The sequence below is a fragment of the Protopterus annectens genome, chromosome 3.part1 (genome assembly GCF_019279795.1).
Source record: "Protopterus annectens isolate FY-2018-M chromosome 3.part1, PAN1.0, whole genome shotgun sequence".
NCBI lineage: Eukaryota > Metazoa > Chordata > Ceratodontiformes > Protopteridae > Protopterus > Protopterus annectens.
Window position 1 is genome coordinate 1,724,950,712 of NC_056732.1, and position 13,258 is coordinate 1,724,963,969.

At 38.0% G+C, this 13,258-nt stretch overlaps 1 protein-coding gene across 1 annotated transcript in view; it reads left to right on the forward strand.

The window, feature by feature from the left end:
* Positions 1 to 7,818, forward strand: part of LOC122798641 — a 278,214-nt gene extending 270,396 nt beyond the window's left edge. Inside the window, exon 2 of the mRNA XM_044067727.1 lies at positions 6,064 to 7,818. Coding sequence (XP_043923662.1) covers positions 6,064 to 6,305 — 242 coding nt within the window. The 3' untranslated portion in view covers positions 6,306 to 7,818. The remainder of the gene's footprint in view (positions 1 to 6,063) is intronic.
* The last annotated feature ends 5,440 nt before the right edge of the window (positions 7,819 to 13,258 follow it).

Sequence of the window (13,258 nt, forward strand, 5' to 3'; positions counted from 1 at the left end):
TTTACCCAATTTCAGGTAATCTGCATATAGACTGTAGAACCCATCAGATGAAAAAGTTAGGTGTGAAAGATACAATCTAAATAAGTAAGGGTCTAGGACAGAGCCCTGTGGGACACCCTGACTGTAACCAAGGATTTCACCTGTCCTGTTGGTGTATGATACTTTCCATGTCCTATTTATAAGCCATGCAGCTATCATCTTATCAAGAGTACATTAATACCTAGTTGTACCAATATATTGATCAGTGTTTTGTGTATGACACTGTGAAATGCTGAAGCTAAAACTATATAAATTACACCCAGCATAATTTTTCATTCATAGCTGTTATTATATTGTTATATAACATCATGTTAGAGACGGTAATAGATCTGTTTTCAACATATGCATGCTGATAAATGATTTTAAGCCCCAACCTATCCAGTTCTGACAATAACTTTTCCAATATTATCTTCTCCATTATTTTTCCACAACATGAAAGTAGACTTAAGGGTCTATATGACTCTAGGTTTTGTCCTACTCCCCTTTCTCTTGAAGACAGGTTTAATAAGCAGGTGTCTCCAATCTTGAGGAATCTCCCCATATTTATATGACCTAGTGAATAATAGATATAATGGTACCATAAGTTCTTGTTGAAGTGTTCTCAGGTCATTGTTACTAATTCTATCTCCTCCCTGTACTTTGTTTGAATCCAGTTTCTGCAGTTCTTTTTCAATGTAATCTAATGTGATTCCAGTATCTGGGGATTGCCAGGATGTCACTAGGACAACGGATCACCTCTTTGTGGATCCAAAGTGTTTTGCATAAGATTTTGTAAATATATCTATAATCTGTTGTGTCTGAGAATAAATTTTAGAATCTGCACACAGTTTATCAATGTGTGTGTTTATTCTTTCCACATCTTATGTTTCTATAAAAATGTTTCATATTATGCTCAATGTCTTCATATAAATTTCCTTCATTTTTTTTTCTTGATCTTGTCTCACACTATACTTAATCTGTTTGCCCAGCTTGTTTATTTCAGTTTTTAAAGTTGTAGTTTAAACTGTCTTCCATTTCTTATATTTTTTGTCTCGCACCTTAATCAGATATCTTGTTCTTATGGAAATATATCCTCCTGATGTTGTATGCCTAGATCCTCATATTAAACTTTTTTTTTTGCACTCAAACAATTTCTCTTTCAAAACTTTCCACATTTCATCTGCAGTTTATCCACTGAACACCTCGCTGCAGTTAATCTTACATAGTACTGTTTTGCTTCCATATAGTCTGTAATTAACCTTCTGTGCATTGGTTTAGATTTCAGTTTGGCAGAATTATCTAGCAACAAATTACCCTTTGTAACCCCATGATCACTGCAAGTCAGTGGTGGTAAAACTTGACTTGAAGTAATAGTAATTTCTTTAGGAACACAAACAATGTTTAGTATGTTCTGTCCCCAGGTAGTTTTTTTATAATCTGAAACAACTGTTGTTCTTGAATATATGTTGTGAATAATTTCCTTATTAACATTGTTGAATCAATATTATTCTAGTCTGTTTCTGATAAATTTAAGCCCCCAGCTAATATCATTCTTCCCTCCTGTGTTTCATGCAAGAAGTGTATGAATTCCTCTAAGTCATCTGCACTTGACTTTCATGGTGTATACACTCCAACAATTGTTATATGTTCCAGGGTTGTCTTTATTGTCACAGTTACACAGTCTATAGTATTGGTGTTATCACTGAACATGCAATAATCACAGGTCTCCTAACCATCTTTAATCTCTCTCATAACACCTCTCCCTGATTTTTTGTTAGAATGTCTGTTACAGTAAAAATATACCCTGGCAGAACTGGTTTCCAGTCATTGTTCTTTAACCATGTTTCACAAACAATAACATCAATCTTGCGGGAATGTAGCAAATTTGCCAACAAAAAAACTTTATTGTTAATGCTCCTAGCATTAACAACTATCAGAAATGCATCAAATGCTGCTATCTGTGAACTGTTACATTTTCAACCTGGCAAAAATCTAGTGTTTGTCAAATATTGCAAAAATGTCTGCTGCAAAAATTCTCTTCCCTGATCTTGACAAATGCATGCCATCCTGTCTGAACACATGTGCTCTAAACAAGGCTTGGGTGCTCTACACATTTCTATTTTTAAAACAGGACATTTTTTCCATGTAGGTATTTATCCAAAAAAATCTTTTCATTCACAGTGACCTGACTATTCTTTTTATAGGTGACTTGTGAAAATATGTCCTAACACCAGTACAAACTATACTATTTAAGAGGGCTCTATGTTCCCTACTAACAGTCAGAGAATCTTTGCGGATGACATAATTTCTACCAACATGAAGAAAAACGGATCCGTACTTCCTTACATTAAGGCATTCCAAGGCTTGTCTCATATCTTCTATTTTTGTTCCTGGCAAGCATAACACAATCCGATGTTCATTATCATCTCTGCAAATATAAGTATCAGTTCCTCTAATAACTGAATCTCCAATTACAAGTATATCTTTGCTGGCCAGCTCTGGAGAATCTCCCGCTTCTGATACAGTAATTTCTGCTCTATCAGTTGTTAAAAAGGATAGATCTTCATCACCATTAGTCTTATTAATCCCACTGTTTTCATTGCTTATTAAATTCTCATCCAGCTGGTATTGCAAATCCACAGCTTGAGCCATGTAGTCAACATTTGTCTTTCTCTTCTTTTTTCTTACAATTAATGTCCTTCAATCCTTCTACATTCAGTTTTGATTTCTTCCTTTTCACCTGCCGCTTGCCTCTTTTTTCTACTTTCTCTGTTGGAAAAATATGCATTTTTCTGTAGACTGAAGGTTTTCTGATAGAAAAATATTATCATTCCCTGTAACCTGTGTGTGACATAACAACGCAGTATCATTTTCACTATGTATTCTCCTTCATTTACATCATTAATCAGTTTATTTTTCTTCCTTGTTATTTGTTGTGAACTTCTTCCTTTCTTGCATTTTTTATTTCCTTCTAAACAGACTGGATCCTCAGATTGCTGAATACTTGCATCCAGAATTCCAAAGTTGTCAGAGGCATCGTCTTGTTTCATAGGGGTTGAATAATCTTTGCAGACAATAGATGCATCATTTCCTAAATGCGTTTGTTTATTCTGTGCATTGCATAACATTATTTAGTTCATCAGTCCAGTCATTAATATATGAAACAACAGACCTCCAAGCCATGCCAGTTGCATAAGTGCAATCATAATCAAGTCTAGATTTACTTCTGTCAGTGGTGAGCAAATCATCCAACTTTTGACATGACGAACACAGATCATCAATGTTCTCAGCTGTTACCTTTAACATATGCATATCATTTATTACACTGTACAAGATATTTGTGCATTAGCAAATTGTTAATTACATACCTATTTAACAAATCCATATTCAGCTTCAAACAAATAAAATATTGTAAAAGAAAAGAATAATCAAAATCAGTAACCAAAGAATTCAAGGAGAGCTTAAATCAACTTCTAGGGCAAAAAGTACATCAACAGTGTACAACTAAATAATAAAGGAACTACAGTAAAGTTGTTCAGACCATACAACAGAAGTTGTAATTCCTTTATCTCACAAATGAAGGCACCCAGTAGCTTCTGTTCACTATCACTCACAGTCGCACTTCTTTTTACCAGTAAAGATCAATAAATCACAAACCAGGGTAGGGTTGTTTAGATATGCTGAGGATTTTCCTCTCTACAGTCTGTGTAAATTTATAGCTATCTACACCCCTTGAGGTAGCTAGAGCTTGCCCGTCTAAAACCTATCCCTTTCTAACAACCAACAGTGAAATTAAAGGTAAAACAACAAAGTATGAATCAAACTAAATCTTAAGCTATCTCTTCATAGGTAGGTAGGTACTAGGTTATTGGCCCTAGGGCCTATATAAGCCTAGCCAAAAAGGTACCCTGGCTTTTGCCACCCAAGAAAATTATTTTCCTGTGCCACTGTCGAGCAGAGCCACAGAAGTGATCCCCAGGGTGAATTTCCTATTTTCCATCCAATCCTACCTACAAACAGTGAAAAACAGTGATAACAAATAAAATATAAATTCAAATAAAACTTCTCTTACCAGTCAACTCCACAGCAAATCAAAAACCAAGGTACGATTGTTTAGATATGCTCTGGATTTTCTTCTCCGCAGTCTGTGTGAATTTATAGCTGTCTAGGCCCATTGGGATGGCTAGAGCTTGCCTGTGTAAAACCCATCCTTTCTAACAACCAACAGTAAAATTAAAGGTAAAACAAAATATGGATAAATGTAAATCTTGTTAAGCTATCTCTTCCTACTTACAAACAGTGAAAAACAATGATAACAAATACAATATAAATTCAAAACTTCCCTTACCAGTCAAAGCCAGAATAAATCACAAAGCAAGGTAGGATTGTTTAGATATGCTCAGGATTTTCTTCTCTAAAGGCATCAATTCTGTCATTGGACCAAAAAGAATGACTACTTTTGGAATCTCAAAATTAAATGCACAGTTGTGATAGGCTGGTTTACATTGTGTTATTGCTTGCTGTCATTACTTTTCCTGGGATGGTTAATCATTCTATGAATCCTACAGGTCACACTGACATGTTGTTTTGTATATGTTTATTATCTATAAATCATTTGTATAATCATACTAGTATGCTGCTAAGGTTCACATCCTGATTTATTTCTTATGTATTTATTTATTTATTGCATACACAGTAAGACGTTGTTCTGTTCGATTCTCAGCTAGAGCGTCTTCTGTGTGGAGACATGCGTGAATGGGCGTACCTTCGTTGAAGGTTGTGCGTCAGAGCCAGCAACTCGGTACGTAAAAATATACTGCCAATCATTAGCGGACCGGAGTTCCGCTGTGGTGACCCCTAACCAGGAAAAGCCGAAAGACACAACAACATTAACTAAATAAGTGAACTGGTTGGAACAGCAGGACCATTTCAGCTATTACCCAGGCCATTAGGCAAAAGACAAACATACATAGTAAATACAGAGTTACAGTTAATTATGCACAATTATAAACAATGCAGAATATATCTTATGACAAAGCTATACACAAACAAGGTACAGTGTAGCTTATAAAAATGCATAATGTAAACTATTTACAGTGAGAAACATGTTTTTGTAAAACTAAAATAAAAAGCAGTAGTAGTTTCATAATACATAAAGCTATGTATCTACATACCTGTAGGTCCAACACATTTTAAGGTGATATATAATCTAACTTAGTAGTCAGTATTTTTGGAAATTACTTATCCAGTGTACTTTTAACAACTGATATTATATTTAACAATCAGATGCGCCTTCAACCAGTTTTGAAAATTAAAGCATTCCAAGTTGTAGGTGCTCTTTTACAAAATACTTTATTTGCTCTTACTTGTGCGTTTGCTGGTCTTTGCAGTTGAAAGCCATCCAGAGTTCCTAGATTGTAGCTAGAGTGTTTTGTAAGTAGCCTGTTTCTAAGTAACAGGCAACAGCTATCATTTCGCAGTTTTACAACAGTTCATATATCATATGACTTTTTCATGAATCCAAGACTCTGCAATCGAGAAATGAGAAAACACTGAATAAGCAGTATGGCTGTATAATAAAAGATTATGAAATTTTTTATAGTGAGACAGAAAAGTGCACAGTAAAGTGTGAATTGGGCACCACAGAGGAATAATCTCTGAGTTGTTAATGAGCTGATTCCCATTGTCAGGGTGACAGATTTCATTATTTCCACCTTTTTTGCCTACTGTTTGACTCGGAGTAAGTGACTTAACCAGACAGAGCACCTGTGTCACCCTGAAAAGGGATCATTTATCTAGTAAGCTCACACAGTAAAGAATATGCAAAAAAAATAAAGGAATATCAAAGTCAGCACACAGACTTCAAGATCGCCTACAGAATGTCAAAATGTATAGCAGATTATGGTCTTTTTTTCTGTTCATTCCAGTTCCTTTACGGTTATGACTGTCTCCGATACTATGCATAGTTAATAATATTGTGAAGATTGAACTGAATTCGCATATTTTAATTTTTTATCTAGTTTTCATCATTACCTTATCTTGCAGGTTCTTCACGCATATTAATGATCATAGATGATCTCGATAATCCAGAATTAACAAAACAAACTGTTGAGAAGAACCAGCCTACTGCTGTAAAATGCTGTGAAAAGATATATTATCTCAAAAAGGAAGAGGAGGAAGATAAAAAGGGAAGTGAAAGTGAACAAGAAAAGAAAACGTACAGTCACACCTGGAACAAAGAACAAATACAGGACATGTTTCAATACGTCAAAAGCAAAGATTATTGACTACTAGAAGAGTAAATAATGCATTTATTATCACATGAAAATGCTTTGAATAATAGATACTTTATTTTTCTGAGTTTATTTAAAAGACTCTAGTATATATGACAGACTTGTGGGGAATAATGTGTCTACTGGCTTTTGTACCATCAGTAATAATTCCAGGAAATGCAACATACTGCTGCCTTAGTTAATAAATTGGTAGGCTTATACTAACCTGAAGTAAATCCCATCATGATTAGCAGGAAGGATAAAACACATGAACATAACACTAATGCCAAAGACTGGGTCACTTCATCGCAGCACAGGAAACAAGTGATGTTATGTATGGGGATAGCAGTTTTTGAGTCCCAATGAGTTGCATATGTTAATGGTAAAATGGAAAGACAAATAAGAAATATCTTTAAGACTATCCTCTGCCACACAGGTTATTTAAAAATCAGGTTGTTCAAAACTCTGAAGTCTTAAGTTGGGTTAGGGTGATGTTATCAGTGTTGAACTTTTGGGTCAGGTTGATAACCACTCAGCTGAGAACTCCCTGATCATTGCAAGCAACAGCAGTAGTTAAGGATGTACTGTGGGCATCAGTGCTTACCTGTTTAGATTGTGGAGACCTGCCCTGTGAGGAGTCCCTAATACATGCATGTAGCATTAATATTCAGGAAGGTAGCAGTGCTGTGCACACTGAATTACATTACATTAGCAGATACCAGTTTTGTGAGTTATCCTTGTTCCTACCAGAAACTGCAAACATTTTGAAGATCATTAGAATGAGGCAAGTATTTCACTTCTTGAAAACACAGACTGTTATACTTAGCAAGTTTTAAAGTGAGTCTGGTGATGAAGACAAGGAAGACAGGTACTTCCTCACTTGTCTGTAAAGGTAAGTTACAGCATTGTGATTTACAAAAATGAGTTCATATTCAACAATCACAGGTATTCACAAAATAAACTCTCACATCTGTATTGTCTAGTAGAAAAGTGTCATGCTATCTAAAATGAACTTGAATTTTTACATCAAGATTTTTTTTTGCATTTGCAGCTGTCATTGACTTTCCTTACCTGCACACAAGTACAGCAAATTTGTATTTTGCAGTATTTGAACATAGTTGTATTACTTCTTTATCACAAAAATATTTTGTTTGCAATTGCCATTACCATATTGTAACAGGTTATTATAACAAAGCTGACATAATTTTAGCTTTGTGGCACATTTGTACGTATTTAGGTATTTCTAAGCAAAACAACTGTGTCACAAACATAGACTGTTATTATTATTATTATTTTTGCTTTTTAACTTTAAAAGGTAATTAAAAGTTCTTTATCTCCTACAAATCAATGTCAGATTGACTTTTCTGCTGTGGTGCTGATAACACTGTAGCAATGCATTTTTTCCTCAAATTACAGATGGTTATGTTACAATGTCTTACACATTCCTGTGTCATCAAAACCACTGTATTAGTATGTGGGTTGACTTGATAATAAGAGAGTTCTACAATAAACCTGTGACAGAAAAACATTTTATGAGTCACTCTTCTATAAAATTACACTTATGTAAGGAGCACTTGTTTGGCACCAGCAAAAGAGATGCATTTCTAAATACAAGACTGTTGCATATCCAGAACTGTTCTCTTTCTTTCAGTTGCAGCCAGCTTGGTGTTGGTCCCCCCTCACAAACACAGATGCACAAACACACACAGAAGTTAGGTAGAGAGCAAACCCTTATGCATACAGCACAATGTAGCATTTTTACAGAGGCATAGTTAAGATGGGGCTGGTATTGCCAGATTTCTCCCTTGAAGGCATAGGGTTTTCAGACCAAGTGAAACCTACCATGAGCTCCATGAAATAGAAATACTGGACCACTATAGGGTGGACAGGAACACCATACAGCAAAGAATGGATATGTGCTACTCCCATCTGCAGTCCCACAAAATTAATGAAAAATAAATCCCAGTGGACACTAAGATAGGTATAGATTTATGTATTTTAGCTAGAGGGACCTTTCAGTGACCTATAGGGGAAGACTACTTTAAGAACACCAATTGTATCTATAAAATGGGATAGATTGCAACACAGCTTAAAAATGTAAAACAATTTTAATAAAATAAAATTTTTAACACACAGGTAAGCACTTTCACGTCCACTGTAGACACTTCTTTAGACCATGAAACAACACAGATAAAATGATAGTAAGTCCAACAACAGCACCACGTATGAGACGACCAGGCTCACTTGAAATATCCAGAATACTCAAAGGATGTATAAAAGCAAAGATCTTTTATTCACATAAATTCAACAGGTTAGCGCTTTCACATACTGCTTTCTCAGACCTTAAAAATTCAAGTGTTGCAGTTGCACTCTTTAAATACTGCAACAGTCAAGGGTGAGCACTTCACTTAACCATTTAAAAGGAAACAACTTCATTTTCTACCTGCTGCCAAATAGCACAATATAAAACAACAAATATACACACTTTATCCCTGAACATTGACACTAAAAAACTGTCATTATAACAGGTATAACAGTACATAATCAAAACCTTGAAACACTACACATATTGGGGGGGATTTAGTAATCCTCCATGTAAGACTAAGTCTTACTCGGAAATGGCAGCCTAAGAGTATGATGTCAGCGCGCCATGCATATTCATGAGGACGTGCTGACTCAACTCCAAGGAGTTGTAGGAGTGCAGGGGGGTATGTCAGACTGACGAGCAGTCCAAATATCCACGCCCCTGCAAGTGTCTAAATCTGCAAATGTCAGCAGATATGAGCAAGTCTGCTCAAATGTGTATATCCCCAACACTACACTTCCCCACATTCAAAACCCCTGTACAAATGAAATAAAATGTAAAACAATTTTTTTTTTTTTTTTTTATTCCCGGTATAGCTGCCCGTATTGGCGCGTGTGTGCGTGGGTGTGCCCATTGCTTAGCTACAGTTAGCAGTTTAGACATCGAAGAAGATAATAAACCACTTATATGTAAATTAAGCCAAATAGTAATAGCGTAGTGGTAGAGCCTTCGCACAAAGAAGAGATATTCCCAGTTCAAGTCCCACCACTCCCCTTTCCATTTTCTGTAGGAAATCTGTGCATAAAAATAATTCCTGACATTTACCTTTTAAATTTTATTAGAATGCATTGAAATGGCCTATGTAGTAGTGAATATTTTAAATATATATTAGAAGGTGAAACGGTCATGCATACTAATGAATGCATAAGTAACCTATCTTAATCAATGTGAAGCACTGCTAAGCAACGTTTACCAGTATCAAGCACATTTAAGAATAATTGCCCATAGCTAAGCACTGGTTTAACTGGTGCAATGGCTTTGTGCGTAGCTACGCATCGCGCCAACTAGCACAAACAAAACATGTTTGCGTGAAGCTGCGCACTGCGCTAACTAGCGCAACGTCGAGCAACGTAGAGCAAAACTGGGCAAAGTTGAGCAAAGTCGGCTAAACACAGCCACAACTCCTAGCTGGTCAGGCCAGTAGTAAAATAAAAAGCAATGACATGCCTCAAGCCTGGGATACTGTGCACCATAATCACAGTACTGAACCACTAAGCCATGACAGCTTTTGCTGTTCATGCAATGTCAACACACATATACATATTAATGAAAGTTTACTCAGTGCTAAGCAGGTGTGTACTCAGCTGAGAATTTTCAAAACTGGCCAGTCACAAATAAGTGCAGGAAATGAGGCATATTTAAGCTCCATAGGTGGGAATAATCGCCATAACTGGTTGTAGCTCCCATCTGCAGTCAGAATGGCCGGTGCTGGAGAGGGCTCTCATTTTCATGCACAACGGTGGGGCATTGAAGAGTCAAAAGTGATAGTTTGGCTCCTCGTCCATCATCATGATGCAAGACTCCTGCAGGGCCAGTTCCAAGGCACTGAGTACAAAGTGGAAGCCTAGAACCATCTAGCACATGATCTCACCAGTGCCACAGGCGTCCTTCGGACTGGTGAGCAGGTCAGACACCACTACGCAGACCTGAAGAGATGGAAGCAGGACCAGCTGAACCAATGGATACAGGAGGTCCGTGGGAATGACAATGCCCCACTACTGAGTAGGTAGCCATGGAATGGAGTATGTAATAATTGCTATTGTAGTCTCTATAATGGACAGGTATGTCTCAATATCCCTTCATTTACATTACAGCTGCAGGTGTCCGTGCTGTGAATCAGCAAGCCTATGCAGATAGGCTGCGCCACCAGGCAGGTTAGTAAGTATTCTGCATGTATTGGTATATAAAATAAGTGAGAGTGCCTGAAAACAAGTGTTGTAGCCCAATAATAAAGGCATAATAAGTCCTGAATAATTTCTCTGCATGTACTGTTATGAAAAATAAGTGAGAGAGCCTGAAAAAGAGTGTTGTAGCCCAATAATAAAGGCACAATAAGTCCTGAATAATTTCTCTGCATGTACTGTTATATAAAATAAGTGGGAGAGCCTGAAAAATAGTGTTGTAACCCATTAATAAAGGTATAATACGTCTTGAATACGTCTTCTGCATGCACTGTAATATCAAATAAATGTGAGAGCCTCTAGAAAAGTGTGTAATGTAATTAATAAAGGTATAATTCCTGGAGTGTGTCTGTGTCACTTACTTCGAAATGTTGTTGTACTCTTGCATTATATAAATAGTACTGTTGTATTAAGCGCTGCCAACCCACACTTGGCCAGGCCCATATAAAGTGGATGAAGGGAGTGCCAGTAGCTGTGAAGCATATATACAGTCCTCAACTGTTGGTTAATGGCTGGCATGCATAGGTAAATCTGGCACACAGGTAGCTTGTTAATGTGTTCCCCAGAAATGTCAGTGTGCTGCTAGAAATGTAGGGGGCTGTAGAAATATAACTGATAATGTCACCTGGATACATAAATATAAATAAAATATATAAATACATAGGCAGTAACATCTGCATCCTGGACAGTTTGTATGTCAGATACAGGTCAGGTATATAAGGAACTAGACAAACCCATTTCACAACTTAATGCATGTTGCCTAGTGTAACAATACATGTAGGGGATATACACCTGCAGTCAATAGGAATGTAGTGTAAACTATAAGTACATATAAGATGTTAATGGAGGTATCTTTTTACATCCTACTGTATGTGCATAAACAATGCAATTCCACACCTCAATGGGTATGTCTAATCTCAAAACATTTGTTGGGACATATGTCCTATGGTTTTATAAATATCTGCATTTACTTTGATGCATGTGCCCTGTTCAAACACTTCAATCTTGGTGGCCTGTTGTCACCAATCAATCCTGCATGCTGTTGGAATGTCCACTGTTGTTCTAATATATGCATGTGTTATGCTTGCTGTTCAACTGTTGGAACTCTGGTGTGTTGGGTTAATGGGAATATTACTGCATGCTGTTACAACTAATTTGGAATACTGTTGGCAGTTACCAACCCATATTGTCATTAAATCCTACTAAACATAGAACGTATGGGAAGGCCGGTCCCAGTGGACCCACCTGTCCCACCTCAGCTGGCGATGGCACCTGGCACCAGCAGGTCCGGTGCCCAGCCCAGGACCTCCTCCTCCATTGGCTCTGTGCCACCTTCAGGTGAAAGCGCTGCAGGGGATGGGGCTCATCCCCCCTGTACAAGCATGGCCGGAGGAGGGCCACCTATCACCCTCCGAACGGTCCGGGCTGTGGTGTGTAGGGAGATCCAGTGTTCAGTCACTGATCCTCTATGCCAGCTCCAGGAGAGAGTGGTGCGACTCACGGGTGAGCCTGCCCCTCCTACACAGCCCCCAGCACAGCCACCCTCTGGGCTGTGAAGGTGCAGTGGTGACTGCCCATGGATGGGGATCTCAGTTCCACTGTTGCCATCTGTGGGCTCGTGGGCTTGCGATTTCCAAACATCCTTCCCCGTCAATGGTGTTCACCCACCCCATGTGTCATATTTCACCCTGTATGCATCCTGTTTGTCTTGTCTGTGTACCTCCCCAACCTACCTCCCCAAATATACCTACTTCCCCTACCCCACATTCCTCTCTCACCTGAAAAAAAATGGGCAATCTGCTCCCACAAAAAATTATGCCCCATACATAGCTGCCCATTTTGCACACATGTCCACTGGACACATAAACTGAAATTTAATTGGCAGTACAACATACTTTGTTGTCCTCATCCCTCTCTCGGGTTGAAGGTTTCAAAATTCTCTCCAAATTCCTAGTATATGCACAGCTGTTGCTGTTAAAGAAATGGGCAGCTATGGACCTTCCCTACACCCATCCTGCACATCCCTAGCTGTTTTCCCTACTGTCTTACCCTCCTTGTGCCCCTTTTTCGCCACTTTCCTATCTCCCCATTCTCTTTTCTTTCAAAGAAATTAGCACGGGGGTTAGTGGGAGTAAGCACTGTTAAGCAGTAGTTAGCGGGTTTGCGCGAGTGTGCGTATCTGTGTGCTTAGCTAAGTATTGCTAAGCATCATGCAGACCCATGCAAACCCACTTACAACTGCTTAAAAGTGCCTTAATCAACCTGCATGTGAGGGCCCTTGTTCTGCTCAGCAGCAAAATAAAACACCACTGTCAGTCTCAAACCCCAGACCTTGGACACACTAAACTGCATGAAGTACCACTAAGCCACAGGAGATACATAGCAGGTTGTTGCTGAAATACATATAGCATGCATCAGAATGAGTGAATATAAAGGAAAGATAGGAATGCCATAACACAAAACCTGTTCTGTGGAACTTCACCAGCAGTTGTTGTGGAACTGCATTACATGACTGTGATAACAGAACCAGCCATTCTAGCAGTAAATAATGTTACAGCAGCACTTTACAACCCCCACACAGTATCATAGCAGGACAATCCCCACCCAAACTTACAAAATACCTGTGTGTTCAGGGTCCAGCAAGGATGTAGGTAGGCATACTCAGTACTGGAATTGTCCAGTTTTCATGAGCATCCTGTGAT